At 44.6% G+C, this 22,340-nt stretch overlaps 2 protein-coding genes across 4 annotated transcripts in view; one reads left to right on the forward strand and one right to left on the reverse strand.

Moving 5' to 3' along the window:
• The first annotated feature begins 2,341 nt into the window (after nucleotides 1-2,341).
• foxo4 (forkhead box O4) lies at nucleotides 2,342-10,131 on the forward strand. The gene is made up of 3 exons (XM_061233521.1): nucleotides 2,342-4,863; nucleotides 7,279-8,769; nucleotides 9,382-10,131. Exons 1-2 carry the CDS (start codon nucleotides 4,432-4,434, stop codon nucleotides 8,737-8,739), a joined length of 1,893 nt encoding a protein of 630 aa, XP_061089505.1. The 5' UTR covers nucleotides 2,342-4,431; the 3' UTR covers nucleotides 8,740-8,769; nucleotides 9,382-10,131.
• Nucleotides 10,132-17,354: 7,223 nt separating this feature from the next.
• sesn4 (sestrin 4) overlaps nucleotides 17,355-22,340 on the reverse strand; it is a 19,348-nt gene continuing 14,362 nt past the window's right edge. For all 3 annotated transcript variants that reach the window (XM_061236533.1, XM_061236535.1, XM_061236536.1), the window contains 4 exons: nucleotides 22,294-22,340; nucleotides 21,610-21,776; nucleotides 20,673-20,817; nucleotides 17,355-20,231 (listed from right to left, as the gene is read on the reverse strand). The exon at nucleotides 22,294-22,340 is cut by the window's right edge and continues 78 nt beyond it. In XM_061236533.1, coding sequence (XP_061092517.1) covers nucleotides 20,142-20,231; nucleotides 20,673-20,817; nucleotides 21,610-21,776; nucleotides 22,294-22,340 — 449 coding nt within the window. In that variant the 3' untranslated portion in view covers nucleotides 17,355-20,141. The remainder of the gene's footprint in view (nucleotides 20,232-20,672; nucleotides 20,818-21,609; nucleotides 21,777-22,293) is intronic.

The following is a 22,340-nucleotide window of genomic DNA, read 5'->3' on the forward strand; positions in this document are numbered from 1 at the left end:
GCCAGAACATTTATTTTCCATCATGTGTAGTGTGCTTTATTCACGATTCAATGGAATTAACCAAAGTCCCAAAAAACTGATTTCGCAATTATAGGCACCCCTGGTGTGCAACCACGCCTGGCAAAGATGACAGCTGTGAGTCTTTTCATATAATTTGTAACAATGTTCGAGAATACATTTGGAGGGATTTTTGACCATTCCTCCATTCAGAACTTTTCAAGGTCATTGATATCCCTGGGCTTGTGCTTATGGACTGCCCTCTTCAGTCCAGACCACAGGTTTCTGATGGGATTTAAGTTCAGAGATGGCCATGGCAGAACATGGATGTTTTCCACTGAACCATTTCTGTGTGGATTTTGATGTATGTTTGGAGTCAGTCCACCTACGGCCACGTCTCAGCTCAACCCACTGGACCACTGGCAGCAAAACATCCCCAAAACATCAATGAACCACTTCCATATTTGACCGCAGGTATGATGTCCTTCTCCTTGTCACTCAACATTTGGAAAACTCCAGATGCTTGGTTTGCTTGGGATGCTTGTTTTTTGTGCTCAGTATGGGTTTTCTTCATGCCACCCTTCCAAAGAGTTGAGATTTGGTGAATCCAAGATGCAACCAATCTGTAATTCTTAAAACTTCTGTTCTGTTCTGTATGGCCTCACTCACCATCTTCCTTGCAATCCATGGGGACAACGTGAGGGCTTATGTCCTCTTCCTGGCGAGTTTGCAACCATTCCATAAGTTCAATTTTATATTATTGCCTTTACAGTGCTAAGTGGTCTCTTTGGAATTGACAGTTCTTTGGTTTTTCCATGCTGATAGATGACAAAGCATGATTGCATGCATACCAAATTTTTAGACACTAGTGAAACAGGAAGTGATGGAATGACACAATGTAGTTAATCTCAGTCTAAAGTAACTAAAATGTTATTGCTAATTTTACATTTGTTTGGAATAATTGGAAGGGGTGCCAATAATTTTGACACCAATTTTTTCAGAAAAACAATAATTACTTAATAATAAAAAAGATGACAGTTGAAATAATAGTAGGCTATAGTTCTCCAATTTGTTTGAACATATAGATTATTATCTGTGCTGTTTATTATATGCTGCCTTTTACACAACAGACAATTACAAATTTGGATGCATGTTCTTACTTTTGACTATACATTAAGAATATTAGTGGTTTGGCACACAATATTGGTTTCATTGCAAACAGAATTTAATCTGAGGTGTTTTACAGTACTGTTTCTGTTTCTTTTTTGCCTCCCATAAACTTGGAAATAGCTGGCTCACCTGGCTGGTCTCTGTTAAACCAGGAATTTCCTGCTTGGTGGAATAGCTTACTAATAGCTTAGAGCAAGTTGCTAAAGAGTTCCTGTGAAACGTTACAGTACAAAGATGTGTTGTCCGGGCACGGTTACATATGAAAGTAAATACCAGGCAACATCAAGATTTCAGATGTGGGATATCTAGCATCTACTACATATGATACTGTGTCTGAAATTTCAGCGGCGGACCTACCCTATTTCTGTGATACCAACTGTAAACATGAGGTAATACATCAGCCACACGTCCCACTTGTGAAAACCCCGCCTCACACACACTTGGGAGTTCCCTTCTCGTGGTTGTGGTTGTGGCTGCGGAGTTGCATCATGCGGCTCCTCTACCACCTCCCACTTTCTCACCCCAGATCAAAGTTGAACTGCATACACGGCGTAATGGGACTTGTAGTTTTCATTTGGAAACGTACAGTGTGTTGCGATTGCTGGAGGCAGGACAAAGCATTAATTGGTGCAAAGTGCTGATGAACATTTCAATTTTGCAACTCGACTTGCATTTAGATTTTTAAGTACAGTGCCTACGGAAAAATGCTTCGGTTCCTTTCAACGAGAAAGATTTTTTTAAATACATATTTTAACGTTTTAAGACTACTGTTTAATGTTTAGACTACAGCTTGAATTCCAAATAATTGTTTTTCAGATTGGTACATTCAAAATTATTGCACTGACACACTTTTATTTTAGGCAACAAAAAAAAATCCCGAACAGTTTGTTGCTGTTCATGATAAATGGTGCTGAAAAAATAAGTTTGCCACAAGTTCAATGAGTAAGTATCTAATTAGAGAATCTAATTAAGTATGTCATGAAGTGTCTAGCCAACTTTAGCTCGAAGCACATGGCCCAGACTTCAAGGCTGTTACATAATGGTGATTTCGACAGGGAAAAATTGGCTTAGTGCTCGTTCTTAATTTATACTTGCTAAACTAAAGTAGGGCGCTTAGTTATCACATGACTGCATTTCCCAGCAACCCTTGAAACGCAAGCGCAGAACAAGTCGTCCTGCTGTGGTAAACAGACGTCAGAAGGGAGGCTTCGCGTCGAGTCATAACAAAACAAAACAAAAAAGATATCCGTGTAGTGAGTATTTGGAAATACAGATTGGGATAGAAACAACGCCGTTGGTCTATAAGGAAACTCTTTGAAGAGGACACGAATGGATCTTTTCGGCTTTCTTCTATATTTTTAACTGAAAAATAATTGGAGTTAACGTTAGCGAGTTAGCTAGCCAGCTATTTGTCATGTTGAAAGAGCCGCGGTTGAGTTTTGCCCGAGTGACCGCAAAGTGAGTAACTGAACTCGAAGATTAGAAGTATACGCTAATTTCAACAAGGGTGCACGACTGACTCCTTTTACTGAAAATACTGCAGACGAGAAGAAGCACAAGGACATAATCTGAAGCGAATCGCCAGTTCGTCTTGTGGCCGAGCGAGTGTCGTATGGTTCTGCCTCTCGAGAAACATGGCAGTTGGTGGCACGCGCTTTCCAGCAGCGTGGAAGAGCGTGCAGCCCTGAAACTGGAGAACACGGATTTCCTTTTTCCAATATTTCCATCACACCTGTTACTTGTCCAACATGACCAGACTTTCTAGTAAGATTATGACAATACTACAGTTCGATTGTTGACAGAATATGCTGCTGCAGTTCATTGTTATGCTAAATTCACCGATGTTTTTCTAGCTAGCTTGCTAGCGTTGGCTATGTGTTTTTCTGTCTTCTATGCTTTCAGTATATACGGGGCTCATAATATTCATGAATGAAGAAGTTGTGAAAAAAAACGATAACTACCAATATCAATTGAAGCAGTACTGTTTCACTGGAATCTTGCTCGTTAGCTTGCTAGATTATTTTGTTGGCAGCAGTTTGTTTTAACGTTAGTCAAATGCCAAATTAACGGCTTGCTAGCTAAATGTCACGGAATGAAAGGGGTTCTAAAATGTTTCATTGATATTATTCCTAGAAAACTGTTCTAAAGTGTATCCAGTCTTGGTCAGTCACCCAAGCTACAAAATAATAAAAAATACAACTAATGTTAGCATCGCGGTCGTGCGGTCTTCTGTGAAATAACGTTAGGGAGGGGGAGATTGTTTACAACTCGTAGACTAAAGCCAGTCAGTCACGTCGCTTTGTAATACTGACCTACTACGGTAATCCTTATATTTTTATAATTCCCAACTCCCCATTGTATCGCAGGGATTGGTCAACTATGATTTTCTTTTTATTAAACGACCAAATAGAAAACGTGTAGGGAAAGTAAGGGAATTTTGGTCTATTTAGGATAAATAATTACGTCAGGTTTATCTGTTTAGTCTTATGTTTTGTATTTATCTCGCCACTTTACACAAACGCAGTTATCTTTGCGTTGGTAGTAAAAGTAACTAAGACTGATTCGTAAATTGCGCTTTATTAAAACTTGAGGCAGTAAGTTACAGTATTTGACGTTGGCAGCTGCATGAACGACTTGCCACCTTGCTTATATTCATTTATTGTCAGATTCTTTCTCGCACCTAATCCTTTTCGTTTTATGTGCATTCCTCTTAGAATTTCCTTTGTTCTTTTTATGTAAACAAAACAAACCCGTTCCAGCCTCCGGTTTAAATCAGGGTTTTAGCTAGCTACTATTAAGGAGATTATTTGGTCCTTTTAATCTCCAATCGGAGGATTAACTGACGCTATATTGGTGTAGTCAGATTATTGCGATTCTTCCCTACCATTCGTCTGTTATTGTGATTACGATATATTGCTATTGTGAGGGTCGAGACGGAGAATGAACTTGACTTCTTGTGAGAAGGTGCTCGAACAATTTGCAGGTCTGTCTCCTGAGACACAGTTAGCCTAACTAGACCTGAGCAGCCACATTTTCCTCTGTAGCACGCACGTGTCCAACATTACTCAAAACGATTTATACGAAAATATCTTTTAAATTACCGAGTTTCTATTTTTTGCTATATGCTTATTTACAAATTTATCGTTATAGCTTTTTTTTTGCAAAATTTAAAATAGTAGCGGATACAAGTGTTGATACTAAAAGCAAACATACTGTTTATTAACTAACCTTTGTGTGAAAGAAAATATTTTAAAAAAAATAATAATGGAGGAAGAAAAGGTACCCCCGATCGACCCAGACTTTGAACCTCAAAGCCGCCCGAGGTCGTGCACATGGCCGCTGCATAGGCCCGACATCTCAGCTGTCAAACAGGAGGGGGCGGACGGTGCGGAGTCCACCGCAGGAACGCCGCCCGCAGAAGAGGACAAACAGGAGGCTGCGCCAATCACATCCGAGCCCGAGAAAGCGGTCACTTCAGAGGGCGGGGCTGTCACCGGAGTGGGCGGAGCTACTCCTCGAAAGGGCTCTTCGCGACGTAACGCTTGGGGGAGCCAGTCCTATGCGGACCTGATCAGCCAGGCCATTGAGAATTCGCCTGAGAAACGGCTAACCCTGGCACAGATATATGACTGGATGGTGAAAACGGTGCCCTACTTCAAGGATAAAGGAGACAGCAATAGCTCTGCTGGATGGAAGGTAAACATGTATGGTCCTTTGTAGCGCCCCTTATTTGCCCCATGTTACAAGACCAAAAGCATATAGATTATCAGTCTGATTAGTCTGCACAACAGTCAAGGTTGCATCTGTATTGAAATTACACACATATTCAGTTTAACTTATGTGGGAAAGACAAAAAAAAGAATATTATCGATACCATTATTAGCATCATTTATTCATTTGGCAGTTTACATTATAGGGGTTATTTTAGGGCAACTTCCTGCAGATTTGCCCTAATAATGTTATTGAGCAGTTTGAACATTGAGCACTGAGGGCTGAGGACTGGTCTGATGATCTCAAATTGATCTAAAAGTTACACTCATACCACTGATCATCAAATGAAGGAATAACCAACCTCATCTGCCATGTGGTGTTCTGAACACTTCAATCAGTGACATTTTTTCGACCCATAATCTCACCACATATCAGAAGAGAGAAAAGGTTAGCTGGACAGATTGGGTTTTTTTCAGTGTAATTTCACTTTACACGTCAGTATGATGTTTGAGGCAGAACAATCAGAACATTTTAGCGCAGGGTATCATTTCTAATCATTGCCCCAAGATGTCCCTTAAATTTAGTGGAGCAAGAGGTCCCCTTCAGGCCAATCAGTCAAATTACCAGCGCCAGGCTTTATTTTCACCAAGTTTTCCCTCAGAATTCCCCCAGTCACAGAACTCCTAAATTCATAATTATAATTGGACCAGTGGAGCTTCATCAAAGTGGTGAGGGAGGGCTTAGTGTATTGATGGCTTAAAAAAAACAAAAATGCAGCTCAGATTAATACTTCTAATTAGCCCGTATTGCCCCAGAGCCCTAATTTATGCCCCCCGTGTGCACTCAGAAATCCACCGTAGTATTCACAACATTACATAAACAGTGACCGATTTTCTCTTGAGACTTGTCGATGGAAAGAAATGTGCGGAGGGTTCGCGCCGGTTGAAAAGTGCGTTGGCGGACTGATCCAGGGTTAAGCGAGTGTGGGGTTTCGAGTACGGCAGGAAGACGCATCGAAAAGGGACGCGGCCCGGTGAAGAGAGGGGGAGCAGATACGGGCTCCGTGTCGTCCTGTGCGGAGAAAGCGGATACGGGACTGCTGCATTCTCACCCCCTCAGGTTCTGGTATGTGCTGCAGTGTTAGGGGGAGGGGGAGCGGCAGGGCTGGATGTAGAATGAGGACACAGGCGGCTCACTCTTTAAAGGGAGGCTGAACTTGGGCAGCGTTTTAAAATGAGAATAAGTGAGGGCGCTGGCCAGGAATTGTCATTTCTTTGGCGTTGGTTTAAAACGTTTCTATTGAACGGGCTCATTTGTGTATTCAAATGCATGACATTTTACCTCGGACATTTTTTATTAAAAAAAAAAAATTCTATAGTTTGCTGTTGACAGGGGAGATCCCTTCATCAAGTCACAGAAGAACTTTCTCTCGGCACTAAAAATAACAAAAATAAAAAAATATAAATAAATAAAATAAAAATATTAAAAATGCTCTGATTTTCCGATGAATTTTTCAGTTAATTTCCAGAATTTTTCAAAATATAGATAGCACTTTCAACCTTTTGTATGACATTCATACATCCATAAGGCTTTTATATTCATCTAGTTTTTACAATATCAATTCTGCTACTGTCTCCATGTCTTGTACTGTGAAGGAATCGTAATGTACACTTACAGCTTAACCCTGTTAGATGAAATCAGAACCCAACAACATATATCTTTCACCTGTCATCAAGATATTTTTAGGATTGGGGAAAAAAATCTCATGCACAGGCTCTCTTCAAACATGGAGATGGACCCATGCATATTTCTCCATAGATTTTTGTGCCTGGTTCTCATTAGCTACATTCAGGTGCAACCTTGGGAGTCATTAAAATGGCGCTTTGTGTGTTTTTTCCATCCCTCATCAAGCTGTTTCACTGAAACTTAGAGCATACAGATCATTTTCCCAGTGTTTACTGCAATGTCCCTCTCAGACATAATCAGTACAGACAACTTGCCTGGTACAGAATGTCAGTCTGCATCTCTCATGATATGATTCAGAGTCGTCGACTTACGACCGTAATTGGTTTCCGACCGACCGGTCGTAAGTGGAACTGGTCGTAAGTCGGCCTATGTTATAATTACCTTACATGTATTATACTGTGTAATGATATTATAATCATCTTTAAGTCATATTTTATCAATATTGTCTTTGCGGTCACGGTCGTAAGTTGCATAGGTCGTAAGTCGAGGACTACCTGCAATTGCATTAAGGCTGTTACTTCGCCCCCTTTTTACTAACAGCTGTAGGTCTTCAGTTATACAGCGTCCATATATCACAGTGTATACAGTGAACAAATTACTCTGCGCCAACAAACCCGCTAAACGGCCGTGTCCTACACCTGCCTCTCTCCTCAGAACTCAATCCGCCACAACCTGTCGCTGCACAACAAGTTCCTGCGGGTCCACAACGAGTCGACGGGCAAGAGCTCGTGGTGGATGCTCAACCCGGAGGGGGGCAAGACGGGCAAGGCCCCGCGCCGCCGCGCCGCCTCCATGGACAACAGCAGCAAGCTGCTGAAGAGCCGCATCCGCGCCAAGCAGACCAAGAAGCAGGCGGGCGGGGCCGCGGGCGCGGGGCCGGGGGCCCTGCAGGGGGAGGCCGGGGGCGGCGGGGGCGGGGACAGCCCCGGGTCCTCCCAGCAGTTCTCCAAGTGGGGGGTGGGCGGCGGGAGCCCCCTGGACGAGCCCGACATGTGGACCAGCTTCCGCCCGCGCACCAGCTCCAACGCCAGCACCCTGAGCGGCCGGCTGTCCCCCATCGCCCCGGGCCACGAGGACGAGGACGAGCTGCCCGAGGAGGGGGGCCTTCTGGGGGGCTACTCCGCCAGCTCCAGCGTGCCGCCCACGCTCACCGAAACGCTCATGGAGGACCTGGACCTCATCGACGGGCTCACCCTGATGACCAGCCAGCAGGGCGGGGCCAGCCCCAGCCCTGCCCCTCCAGCGCCTCCCACCCCTCTGCCCTCCGCCTCCACCCTCTTACCCCGGGGGGCGGGCTTCCCCTCCTTCCGCCCCCTGCTGCCCTCCAAGCCCCCGCAGCCCCCCGCCCAGCCTGGGGTCCAGTCCTCTGTCGCCCAGGGTGCCGGCTCCAGCCCGGCGTCTTCCTCCAGCTTCGGTAACTCCCTCTTCAACCCCCTGCCAGCCCCCGGCTCCCGGGGCTCCCACTTTGGGGTTCGCGTGCCCTCCAGCCTGGAGGCTCTGCTCACCTCCGATTCGCCGCCGCCCAGCGACGTCATGATGACCCAGGTGGACCCGCTGATGCCCAGCCAGGGCAGGGCGGGGCTGCTGGGACTGGGCGGGGCCATGGCGGACGGTCGGGCGAAGAGCGGGCAGCTGCTGCTGCAGCAGCAACACCAGCAACAGCAACAGCAGCACCAGCAGCAACACCAGCAGCAGCAGCAGCAGCAGCAGCAGGCCCAGATAGGCCTCGGCATGCTGCTCCCAGGCATGGGCCAGGACCCGGCCCAGATGAGCGCTCTGAAGGCCCAGCTGGCCCAGGGCTCGGGCTGCCCGGCCGGGGCCGGCATGCTGCTGGGCGGCGGGATGGCGTTGGCGGGCGGGAACGGCGGGCTCCAGGCCATGGGCCCCTTCGGCACCCCCGGCTGCTTCCTCCCCAGCCAGGACCGGCTGCCCAACGACCTGGACATCGACATGTTCACCGAGAACCTGGACTGCGACGTGGACTACATCATCAACAGCGACCTCATGGACGGGGACGCCATCGACTTCAACTTTGACCCCATTCTGCCTGGCAGCCAGGGTTACCCGGGCCCCGCCACCACCCAGAGCTCCTCCCACAACTGGGTGCCCAGCTAACTCTCCGGCGCCGCCTGCAGCCGTGGCCAGGTACTGACGCCACACTGCCAGCAGCCATTTCAATGCCCTCTTCCCCTCAGCACTTAGCATTCACACAATACAGTATTCACCAGCACTGGGCTTTAGTTTGCATTCTGTCCCAGCTTTGGCTCTTTCACTGCTTTCATTAGTGAGGGGCTGCAGTCGAAGGACATGCGTTTAATCAGACAAACATATTCCTCAGTGCCCTTGCTTCTGAATGTATGGAAGCCATTTCAATAATTTAGCCAAATGTAATTACGGTAAAAGACTGCTTAAACCAAATTGCGCTTGGAGACAAAAAAAAATGAAAAGTAAATGAATAGATCTTTGGCCGAGAGACGTTGCTGAGCAACAATCGGCAGTGAGGGGGGGAGAGAGAAGCTTCTGGTTTCCTCAGTCTGTGCAGCACTCATCCATGCGAGTGTCCTTCACATTCGTTTCCTCCTCTCTCCTTCCTTTCCTCCCATTGTCCTCATCACATCCTCTTTCTCTGAATGGCCTCATCCCTTTCTCTCCTCCTTCCCTCCCCCTTTCTCTCTCCCGTCCTCCGTCTATGTCCAACATGATTAGGACACGACAGGGATGCCGATCTTCATTTGTATTTATTTTCCATTGTTGCAGGACAGACCCGTCATCAACCTCACACTCCCCCCCCGCCCCCCCAAAAACAGGACAAAACCCCCTATGGGGGTCCCCACTTCTCCTCCACCACCATACCACCAAACACACCGACTCTGCAGTGTACTCATGGCTGCTGACTGCTCACTTGGTCTATGCCAACTCTGTTTTACAAGCTTCTTTTTTTGTAGTTTGGTTCTGTAGTTTTTTTCCAGTTTTTTAATTTTATTCCATTTGTAACACAAAAACCAGACCTCATCCGTGTCATGTGCCAATGGTGGTTTTTCCTCCCAAGAAAGAAAGAAGGAGAGAGCAAGGAACCTGGAGATTCATGCTGGAATATTTTGTGCAACACTTTTGGACTTTTACTTTTTATTATTTGACATTGTTTTTGGCTTTTATGTCAAGTGGGGTCTTTGATAATAGCATTGCAAAGGAAGGGAAAAACAGTGTCTAAGTGGAGCACAATGCGGTAATTCTTATAGATATCACATATTACTACAGTACGAGTAAGACTGGATGATACTCCTCTTCCCCTGTATCTCCTTCATTTGAAGGAGAAGATGATGCAGGAAATGTGTCTTATTGGGGGGGGACCATTTGTGGATGCCAGCGACCATGTTGGGCATGAAGGTGACCCACGCTCCAGAACAACATCCCCTGAGATCATAGACACTTCTTGAGGGAAAGGAAAGCTCAGTCATAAGGCTGTGAGCAGTGGGGGGGGTTCATGCTTATTCAATATTGCATTAACGGTACAAATTTGTTTTCGATTGGGGGGGGGGGGGGGGGGTCAAACAGCTAGGACAAAATATTTACCAGGTTTAATAGTCTGGCTGTTAAAAATATGCATTTACCTTATGGCATTTGTGACTGCCACTCAGCAACTAGCCTTTGCCAGTGTGTGAGTGGTGACTATCTGCAAGGGTTTCATTCTGCTGATCTTTTTGTGCACAGTGAAGCTAACAGTATACTGATATGAAGAAATGTCATGATGTGTGTGCAGGGCATTCTGGAATAATGTTTCTTTTCCCCTCAATGCCGGTCAACTGTCGATTGGCCAGCCTTGTATTCTCATGGTCCAGGAAACCGTACGCTGGAAAGTTTGAACTTTGCGTGCATCCGAGAATGTTTCCGGAACATTAACGGGGACAAGAAATGGTTCTAGAACTCACCCCCCGATGACCTTTCTCCAAACGGAAGGGGGAGAACTGTGCTCATTGTTCAGTTTAACAAAATGGAACGGCATTGGGCTATATCCTCATTGCAACGTACAAAATGTAGATAACCTTCCATACTAAGCAAATGGGAAAACTCACAAAAAAGGTACAGTTCTCTTGGAGCTTTTATTGTCATTTTAAAAAGGAAAGTGCAGCTTCTGCCTTTCTCCACAAACTGGAGAAACGGGCCGATTATGAAAACTTTTTTTCTATTGCGGATTAGATTTTCATATACTAACATTTTGTAATAAATGAATACAGTGTAAACAAAATAAAGTATATTTGATTATAGGTTTAATATACAGTTCAGATGGAAGTTATTAATTAGTTGAGTGTCATTAACGGATTTAAAATATATTACTACTGTAAGCAAAAAATAATGTGTTCATTTTTTAATCAGAGGAGAAATAAATTCATTTCAGATAATTTTTAACAATCATTTTCTATATATTTTATTTTTTATAAAAGATGAAATGCACTTAGATTTTATACATAACCAAAGGAACACTAAGAACAGCTCATCGGATTTAGGAGTAACAGTATCAGTGTAGACAAGTTTCAAAGAAACTGGCTTATAAAATATTACATTTAAATGAAGAACATTAGGCAGAGGAAAGCTGACATTTAGAAGCTTCACTTTGTGTTTTTCTAGCCTTCGCAGTGACTAGACGCCTCACTGAGGCAGGCTAGAAATCTCTTCACTTCACAGTTTGGAAATAAGAACTCTTGTCTGGCAGTGAATTTCTGTGCCCGACCCAGAGTACAAACTCTGGCCTGTCACTGTAGCGCCCAGGCTAGCCTCAGCCATGTAGAAAGATACATGGTATGTTGCACCCCTCCGAGTAGAACAGTTAATTTGGCACTTTGACCAGACCCTTTAAAACCTCGATCTTCACATTCGGTTCACGCGTCGGTTAGCACAGGTCTTGAATCCCTGAAGCGCTCGTTTACAAATATCTATTCTGGTTCAGTTTTGAAAGGAAAAGGTAGATGCCCAAAAGGAAGTAAAGAGGTGATCAGATGTCATTTGTGCATTTTTTTGGGCGATTCCTGAGTGTAAAACAGGCCCCACCCATCCCATGTGGAGTCCTGGCCTGCTCCCGTGGCGACCAGGTTATTTAAAGGTCGTTTAGCATTGGAGCACATTCAGATTTTGCTAAGGTTTCCCATTAAAAATAATAAAATAATTTGGAATGGCAGATATCCCCTGAAATATGACATTCTGGGAACAGTCCTAGGATTTGATATTGCTGGTTTGTTTTTTTAAACAAAATAAATAAATTTCCAGGTTGGAAAACTGCCAATGAACACTATCGCATGTTGCAAGCTGTATCAGATCAAGACATGACTAAACTTCTTTTGTTTTGTTTTTTTGTTTTCTTTATCATTGTAATTTTTACATTTGTATTATGGTTTTTGGAGGGAGGGTGTGCAAGGTTTTCACTCTTAAAACTGTTCTTTGCAGGTCTCCCCATGAGATTTGTCGATTAGCAAAACTCATTCATAATTCAGCTGTAACCAGGGCAACATGAAAAACCAAATCCTGAAGCATTATGTTGATCTCTTGCTGACCTGTGCTTGATGTTATCCAACATGCAAATATACATGATATGTGAAGAATTGTATTCTTCTTTGGAATTGTTTAACCTTCAGGGTTTTGAAATGATTTATTAGCAGCACAAGGAACATTTAATTAATTTACAATGTGTATATGTAGTGGTTAGAGTGAGAAAGAAAAAACTGGTTGTCCCCCATTATTGTCATTAAAAAAGATTGCAAATACACTAACTAAATGCAGAACAGTCTACAATTTAATAGAGTATATGTGATGTATATTTGCAGTTATATTTCATAACATTTCATACTAAAAAAAGAACTGATGGCTTTGTAAGAGTGAATGATTGTTAGGATGATTTTATACCTTGATGAACCAGACGTGTTTACGCTGTAGCCCGTGTCTTTTGGGCATTCTTCTCTTCAGGTTCTCTGCAATGTGTGTTTTTGTGTGTGTGTGTGTGTGTGTGTGTGTGTGTGTGTGTGTGTGTGTGTGTGTGATAGTCTGTCAGCTTATCTCACACAAGTTTGAAAGTGCATGTGTGAGAAGGTGAATGAATGTGCAAGTACTTAATTGTGTTTTTGTGTTGCTGTGTGTGTGTGTGTGTGTGTGTGTATGTATGTAGGTGCGTGACTTTACACTCGATTTGAGCGAGTTTGTGTGGGCGTGCTGAAAACCGTGCAAGTGTGACTATGTTTAAAAAGGCGAGGGACAACCTGAGTATTGAGAAGCTAGTGTGACGTAACCATGCGAGGAAGGGGCAATCTAATTGTTGGAAAGTTCATAGTGAATAACACTCGGTGTGACTGACAGTCTGCGAGTGTTAAAGAATCACGCGAGACATGGTCGAGCGACAATCTTGAGTGTGGAGTCGGTTTGCGAGTGACTGTAAAGCGCGACAATCCCGTGTGGAATAGTCTGTGTGACAGCTACAATCCGGCGTGTGGGAATATTCGGTGTGAGCGTGACGGCACGGTGACAATCCGAGTGCCGAGTATTCGGCGTGAGTGCGAGTGTGTGGAATATCCAGTGTTAGAATGACAGTCTGGGTGCTGGAAGAGTTCGGAGAGAGAAGATGTCCACTCAGACAGCGCTTGCTGGGCTGCACACCTCAATCCCTCAGCAGGAAGCAGCCCTGCTGCTTTGTACTGGAGGCCAGCAGACCTTATTCTTTTAAATCTGCCCTTATCCCATTCATTTTACTCTTCTCGTTGTTTTGTGCATTTGTTACTTCTCATTATTTTCCTAAGTTTAAATATAGCATGTAGTTTTCTTCTTTTTCTAAGAAATAATTGGTAAGCATCCCATTTGATATTAATTACTTTAGTACTTGAGGGTATAGTTTTTTTTGTTTTTTTTTTGATGGGGGGGAGGGGGGTTGGTGAATTGTACATAGCCAGTACATGTGTAAGTTTTGATTAATTCTGATTTTCTTTCTTTTCCTCTCCTGGTCTCACTTTACATATTGTAAAGTTAATTTGGAGGTGACAGCTCTGAAAGCAGTCCCAGAGAAAGGAAATAAACTAAATCTTTAACAAATTCAGTTGTGATTCATTTCATTTCTAAGATTTCTTCTTTCCTGCCTTTCAGGTGTAGATTCTAAAAATTGCATGTGGCCTCTTCAAGATGTTAGCCTTGGACCCCAAGGTACAATACATTGAATGCTCCAGAGAAAGTCTCAGTGATTTAAACAGTAGATTTACCATTGGTGAAGTCAACCATGGCCACAACAGATTTAGAAAATGTATAACTGCTTAAAGCTTGAAAGATCTTAGAACTTTGTCGTCTTCTCAATTGGTGCACGATGTTGTTTTTGCAACCTCATGATGATATGTACAATCGCATTAACAGTCATAAAAAGGACAAAATTGTGTTTGAAGTCATACCTCAAACATAATGTGGTCTACAAGAAAAACACAGTTAAAGGGCTGAAGGAATTCTGTAAAATTGGTCAGAAATACCTTCAAAGATAGTGCCTGAGCCTCCAAAGATTAGCTGATGTGAAAGACAGAATTGTAGCTGCCAGTCATTAGAGTGCAGTGGATTGGTTCCCATTGTGCGCAGTAAACTTCAGCTGGATGCAGCACAAAAGCACTGTGCGACCCACACTTCAGGTGCCAGGAGCAAGTCCTTCAAAGGTTACCATGGAAACCCAAAGACACTTCAGCCACTGACTGCTTGGGAGCAGTTCAACTCCAAACTTCCAGAAATACCCTGAATGAGGCACAGTGGCACAAGGGTGAATAGAGGGCCTCCACAGCTGTGTTTCTCAACAGGGGGCCCTGAGGCCCAAAACAGGAAACTACTAGGAGGGCCTCAGAGCATATGAAATATAAGAACCATTTCCCTACAGACAGCACACTCAATGCACCGTTTGCTGTTTCTCTATGGAATTTTTCGCGGCTATTTCTTTTCAATCATTTAAATGGAATAAGCTTGACGAACTACATTGGAGTGTGTATAGATGGAGTCAATGCAATGATGACAAACAGACAGGTTGACATCACATCTCCTGTGGGGAGGGTGTCAGGAATGTTTCTTCGGGGTTGGGGGGCTCAAAAAGGTTGAGAACCACTGCTCTACAACATCACTCTCCTTTTAGACTGTGGTAATAGCTCGGTCTCCCACTACAGAGGACAACAGCGATCTGTGTGAGCCTGCGTATGAATGCCGAGATGGGAAAACGGAAGAGAGGGAGGGCAAAAGGGTTTTTTTCTTCTTCTTTTTTTTACAATATGGACAAGCTAGGGGAGGGGTTGAAGTTTGGAGGGCTGGGGTTATGAGAAGGCAGATGGCAGTTCCAGACTTTAAGAGAAATAATGGTTGGATTGTCACATTGACCAGTCCTTGTCTGAGCTGCTGGACTTATTTGACACTTTTTTCTTTTTTTTATACTTTTTTTTTTATACTACAGATACACAACTACTGCTTTTGCCTTCCACTACAAATACATTGTTATTTTCATGCACAGGTCACAGTAGTGCTTGTACTATATAGGGTGCACTTACTTCCAGGAACTTCCTTATAGTTGACCTCTTTTTGAGGACATATTGAAATGTGACCCATATTCCTTCAAGGGATTTTTTTTTGTGGGGGTGGAAGGGGTGGGGTTTGTTAGGAGAGCATTTCAGGCTCGAGAAAAGGGGCGAAAGCTCGGGGTCGAGGGTCGGGGATTGCAGGCTTAGCCAAGCGGGCAGTGATAAATCACTGGAGTGAGACACTTCTCCCACAATGCAGCCATTCAGCGGCACACTAAGGCACAGAGACCAGCACTGAAACGTGTAAAGAAAGACGCCGGAGGGAGCGTTTGGACGGGATCCAGAAACGAGACATACATTTCCGTCAGCAGAGCGAAACTTGCGAATTCGATAATTAGGCCTTGGTTATGAGCAGCAGCGGGAGTGCCAACTGCAGACAGCATGTGTTGCCATGGAAACAACAAAAATGCCGTCTAATAGGGTTTTGGGCCAATCGAAGTTGCAAATGCAGTCTGTATATGCCAGGTCTGTCAGCCTCGTGAATTCACCATAAGTATGACGGTACTCTTCAATAGTTGATAGAAGTGGAAAACACTACCTTAGGGTTAATTCCAGAATATCCTTTTTTTTTTAAACCTCACCAAACAGCTTGAAGCATTTGCACGTTGAGCAAGTATATGTGCACAACAAAGCAGCATGTTGCTTTCCTTAAAACTTAAAACTAAGAAAGCTCAATTGTCAGTGCTATACAATAAACACCCAAATGTTAAGAATATGCAGTAAAACATTAGGGTACTTTTAAATGACTGGAAAAGATCTGGATGATCTGTGCAATACACAGTGCAATTGTTCATTTCTGCGGCTAGGGGGCACGCTTGTATAAGCAAAGGGGGAAATGCATCGTCATAGAAATCGCTATATTTTTTAAACATGTAGCAATGTGCAACTTTATTCAATTAAGAATATTTATTCTAAAACAGATATGAAGCAATGGTTAATCTGCTAAAGGCAAATATATTGGTGAGAGGCCATGATACACACGGATGCATTTAATTGTAACACCCCCATCAATACTGCACACACTAAGCAACTAGTCTACGAATCTTCCAGACCTAAGAAACAGCTAAACCACAACGAAAAATATATCGCATCAAGCATTGGTGTAATGCGTACGTCTCTCTAAAAAGACACTACGACCTTCACTCTGCAGATACAACGCCGAAATGGCTGACAAGTAGCGTAGGATATGCGTCTGTAGGGGCTACTATACTGCTATACTGTGTTGGGTAACATGCTACGAGATTACGCTTCCAAGTAGCCTACGGTAAGTTGATGAGTCGATATGTAATGTGTCCGCAAGTGTTTAATCAGCCCACCAGCTGTCCGCATTTTTTTAAATGCCACTCTTGGGACCACGCCACAATTCCATAACTGTCTAAAGTTAAAACTTGGACCGAGATCCCTCGTCCCCCTCAAGGGAACAAGGTTTTCGCAGTCTCGACGAAAAACCAATAGCCTATTCACACAATATGTGAAGGATTATGTACACGAAATTGTCGAAGAAAAGTTAGGAAATAATGGTATATCAGCTACTTTACCTGCACATTGTGTTGTTGTAGCATACACCTGTTCGTTTAACAATATGTCCACCAGAAGTCTGTAGTTTTCCGTCTTGCTTTTGAAACGCCAACTAAACACCAAAACAAAAGGGCTTTCAACCTCGACCCAGGGGCCCCGCTGTGTATGCTCATTTTGTCCTAATCATAATTGAATCCTCTTAATTGTAACGAGCTTTAATTGTTCTTAATTAAGGCCTATTAAGTCTTGGGAGGATTTAAGCTCTCAATGCAGAATTACAGAAATATGTATTGATAATACAATGTCATAGGACTTTAGCAATCAGGTTAATTTATTTTTGCAATGCGGTAATTGACCATTTTTAGTAGACTATAGACTGACATGAATTGAGTGGAAATAGTGGATCCCTACTCACGGACACCGAATGGAAGTGAACCATTGCTGGTTGCACTGAGTTAAAAGATTTGCTGTAACAAACGCCAGCAGACAGTGGGCCCACAGGACTAAGTTTCAAACCCCCCTGCTTACAGAAAACATTGTTACCAATCAATCTTTATACACCAGGAGAGAAAATGTTTTTCTTCTCTTTATACACAAGAGAATTTAACACTGGTTCAGGGGGAAAAAAAACTACACAGACAAACATTAATAGAACATATTTATCTTTATAGAAAAAATAAGTCTTTTCCAAGTTTTCAAAACTTTTTTTTGTTTGCTTTTTCATGTTTCATGTTACTTTTTTTAATTTTATTTTTTTAAACTTTTTTTTATTATTTTTGTTTGTCCATACATTTACGTGGTAAATATCAATCACCTGGGCTACAGCCATGGCCTGCCAGCCAGTCTCAGTGTTGGTGTTCCTGTCTTTGTAGTACTTTGGGCTGGAAGAGAAGCTTGGGCGGCTCCCTTTGTGATGCTCTTCCGGGGAAGAGCTCCTCCACTGGTTGACGTGGAAGTGATGTCACAAAAAGGTGCCAAAGATCAGCCAATGCCATTAGCCGTGTAGTGCACCAGAACCCAACACTTCCTACAGTGTTTCCTCTCCAGTCTGTCCGCTTGTGTGCCGCTGTCCGCTGACCTGGGCAGCATAGAAGGGTAAAGCCGTGCTGGGGTTCTGGCGTGCAGGGGAGCTTGTGGCGGTGTTGCCGCACTCCGAGACGGGCGGAGCTTCAGAGAGCCTGGTGGAGCAATCCCATACAGCGGTGCCCGTCTCTGCCACAGTTCAGCCCAGCCCAGTCAACAACGGGAGAGTCAAGAGTTCAGTCCCCCGAAGATCGGTCACAATTCTCAATCACAGTCTAAATGTTCCTGACTCGAAAAAGGCACCCGTTCTAAGTGCTTATGGTGGTGCAATTCAGACGCAACTTGAACATTCGGGGATTCGTCAAGCGTCCTGGGAAACACGCAGATACGTACATCGCTTCCGATATGCACACAGACAGCCATTTTCAACAACGATGGCCACACAGGGGTTCTTCCAACCTCACTGCCTCTGAAATATTCAGGGTACAGCACCATGGGAGGAAACATAGCAGCAAAAACCCAAAACATGAACAAAACGAGAAGAACAATCGTAAAAAGTAAAAATAAAACACGTTAAAAATAAAAAAGGAAATGTTTTATATGTTTAGTTGACGGTACCAACGTTGTTCAGCATAAAGAGCTGTACCTTTGCTGAAAACATGTCAATTGGCTCATTTCTTCAGGCTAAAGTGGGGGGGGGGGGTATAAATACATGACCAAGTGAGGTGTCCACTCTCATTTAGTCAAGTAAGTGTCAGCCAACCAGATATGTGGCTCTGACCTCTTGTTCAATGGACAAACCCCACACTCCAGTACACTCCAACAGTTTCAATGCAGTCTGTCCGTGCCTATTTGGTATTCAAAATAGTACAAACAAGTCCACTTTCTTTTCTTATTTTGCACCAATCCAGTTTGTGGCAAACCCTGCATATGATGCACATATGAACAACAACATTTTTTCCACTGAGACTACAGGACCCCTACGTCTGTAGGGTTACAAACGAGACAAGAACTGACCCCTGCAGCTGTCTCTGAATTAAAGTGGATGAGGTCAGCCAAGTTTGGAAATTCCTTCATTTGATCTTATGTCTTGAGGTCACAAAACCATCACCAAAGCATATCACATCACTGCTCGGTTTCCTTCCTGTACAAAGCTGAATTAGGCCATGACTTTATCCCGTTACCCAATAATATGTTTAAAACGGTGCGATGGTACCAAAAGGCACAGATGTTAAAAGAAAAAGCACCCTCATGTTGAGTCTGGACCCCAGCCCTGTGCTGAACGTGTCTTCGTTAGCAAGCGTGTGCCCTGACAACACCAGAGGAGAAGGGTGTTCAGAACCATTCCTTAACTACACTGATCTCCAATCAGCTCTCGTTTAAGTGTGCAGACCAGTGGCCACTGTCTCCACCCTCACGGCATGATCTGAGGTCAGTCTTATGAAGTGGATCAGGGAGGTAAAGGAAGTGGTTCGACACACTGTGCCAATGTTTCCACACGGCTCCAAATATCCAGAACTGCGGGACGGCAAAATCCTGGCATCAGAGAAAAGATCTATCCCACCGATAAACAGCCTTGCATCCGCACTAATAAACAGCCTTGTGTTTATTCTATAAATACACATATATATATATATATTTTTAAAAGTGCTATTAAAAAAGGAAAAACTATTGTTCTGCAGTGTATTTGTTCAGGTTGCTCAGCACGAGACATGCTGAGCGAACGCAAGTCTTGCTTTGCCTTTCACGACAAGTCAAAATGGAGGACGACGTCAAGTGGGAACACGGAAAAGGATAAAAAAACAAATAGATAAATGAACAAAAACAGTCAACTTAAAAAAAAAAAATACAAAAAATGAAACAGAAGTTAACCCAAAAAAAGTAATAAACGCGAGAGACATTTTATCGGGTGTTGGGAAAGTCTCTCAGTCTCAACTTCTTCCTCCGTCACAGTCTAAAGAGTTTCAATGTTCATCATAGTAATAATATAATAATAATTGCACATTAATCGTCGGCAGCAGTGTGGCCGCAAAAGATGGAAAATAAAAACAGTGGAGAGATAGGGGAGAGGGAAGGGGAGAGGGATCCTATAGACAGAGAGGCCTCCACCATATTAAAGTGTTTTTGGCAAAGAACTTGAACCAGAGTATGTCCGTCAGGCAGCATGAATACCGCTTGTGGATCCCCATGACTTCACCCATCTCAATGTCAAACGGTGCTCATCTGCACCTCGACAGAATCTGAACCCCCCCCATCCCCCCTCCCCTGCCCACCCGGTTCCAAAGCGGTTCGCCTTCTCCTTCACCTGGCAAGCCCCCTCTGCACCATGGGGGACTGCCTCTCTGTCTCTCTTCTCTCCCCTTCCCTCATTCCCTCTCTCCCTCTGCCTCCCTCTCTCCCTCCCTCTGCCTAGGCAATCATATACTGAGTGATAGCTCTCAGTGCATAAAGTAGCTCAGCCTGCAGCCTGGCCTCCATGATGAGGACGTTGATATGGACCTGAGAGCGAGGAGAGAGAGAAAGAGAGGGGGGAGAGGGTAGGGAGAGAGGAGGGAGAGAGGGTGTGAGAACACGCACGTGCTGTAGCAGACACGGCCACAAACCGATCCAAGCAATTCGTTAAAACAAGAAAAACAACAACGTTGCGTTATCCAATTGAATTGGCCCCTGTGGGATAGATAAGTTCTACTGAATTCAATGGGTAAAAAAACAGTACACAGAGCATAATTTACAGTTATAAAGACTGGAAATGTGGTAATATCTAGGTCTGCAGAAACATTACTTCTGCTGTATGCATTTTACGGTTATAAAGACTGGAATATGGTAGTATCTAGGTATGCAGAAACATTACTTTTGCCGTATACATTTAAATATTAGCAGGTTGAGGGGGGCACGGTTGTACAGGGCTGGGGGGCTGTATTGCAGGAGAGAGGCTCTCACCTTCTCTGCAGGTTTGAGCGGGGCCCAGGGCAGGGGACACAGCGGGCCCTTGCTGGCATCAGGGAAGCAGGTGACGCTCTTGATGTAGAGCTTCATCCCACGCTCCAGCAACTGGTTCACCTCCCCGTAGTCATAGTCATCGTACCTGTGGGTGTACACACACACACACACATTAGGGGCTCAGACAGACAAGCAAAAAGTGGAAACACTGGGCACGCAACAGAGAGAAGAGGACACCAGCACATACACCAATCATGCAATTTCCTGCTGCCACCCAAGCAGCTTCAACAATAAATATGTTGACCTCCAACCAGCCCACAGTGGATAGAGCACTGGTGAGAATTTTGGCTTTAGAGGCCGTCAGATAGACAGCTATAGTATCAAGTGACATGCCCTTGAGACGGGGCTGGCGAATACACCCAGGCTTTGAACAGGACCGTCTTTTCCAGTTTTTGCTCCCCTGATGAACGACGTAATGATTTGCTGCGGTCACATTCACGGGCGAGGTGGTCAGCGCGTCTAAATAGAACCGTCCCCGATGGCTGCTCGTCCCTGACCGCCACGGTCACACTGACCCCGGGACCGCTGGAGAGAGCCACAGCTGGAGCAGCAGGGCCTACGCTCTGCGAGCAACCCCGCTCTCTCTCTCTGGCAAAGCATGCTGGGGAAATTCCCACAAGGCCATGGGCTATGTGGCGGAATATATGTAGCTGGCCAGAATGGCCAGAACAGGCACTAAAGCAGTGTGTGTGTGAGTGTGTGTGTGTGTGTGTGTGTGTGTGTGTGTGTGTGAGAGAGAGTGAGGGGGTGTGTGCGAGAGTGAGTGAGTGAGTGAGTGAGTGTGTGTGTGCGAGAGTGTGTGTGCGAGTGTGAGTGAGTGTGTGTGTGAGTAAGTGAGTGTGTGTGAGTGTGTGTGAGAGCATAAAGGCCCCCTCACCGTATCCCGAACATGCAGTGGATGTAGTTCCAGATGGCCCTCTTCAGGTCGGGCCCGCGGGGGGAGGGGAGGGCCGCCACCTTGCGGAAGCGGTCGTCCAGGAGGTGCCCGATGTCCGAGTACAGCCTGTTGGCCAGCGAGAAGCCATGGTCCTCCCACGAGTAGTCCTGCAAGAGGGGACCCAGAACGCAACGTCACCCTCCTCACAATATACACACACACACACACACACACACACACACACACACACACACACACACACTCACACACACACTCACACGAACACACACACACACGCAAGAACACACACACATACACGCGCAACACACACACACACTCACACACACACACACACACAAACACACGAACACACACACACACGCAAGAACACACACACACACAAACACACATGACACACGCACACAGACACACACACACAAACAAACACATAAACACACACACACACAAACACACACACACACACAAACACATAAACACATAAACACACACACACACACACACACAAACACATAAACACACACACACACAAACACATAAACACACACACACACAAACACATAAACACACACACACACAAACACACACACCAAAACCAACACACACACACACAAACACACAAACAAAAACTAACACACACCAGGACTGTCCAGCCCCTGTGCTCACCTGCACTCTGAACACCTGGAAGTGGTCCTCCTCCCTGCGGGCAAATT

Source organism: Conger conger, chromosome 3, assembly GCF_963514075.1.
Source record: "Conger conger chromosome 3, fConCon1.1, whole genome shotgun sequence".
NCBI classification, from domain to species: domain Eukaryota; kingdom Metazoa; phylum Chordata; class Actinopteri; order Anguilliformes; family Congridae; genus Conger; species Conger conger.

Excerpts from the sequence above, each read along its gene's own strand:
- foxo4 (XM_061233521.1), top strand. The coding sequence starts at position 4,432 with ATGGAGGAAGAAAAGGTACCCCCGATCGACCCAGACTTTGAACCTCAA. Across the intron at positions 4,864-7,278 it reads ATAGCTCTGCTGGATGGAAG|AACTCAATCCGCCACAACCT; the intron begins GTAAACATGTAT and ends CTCTCTCCTCAG.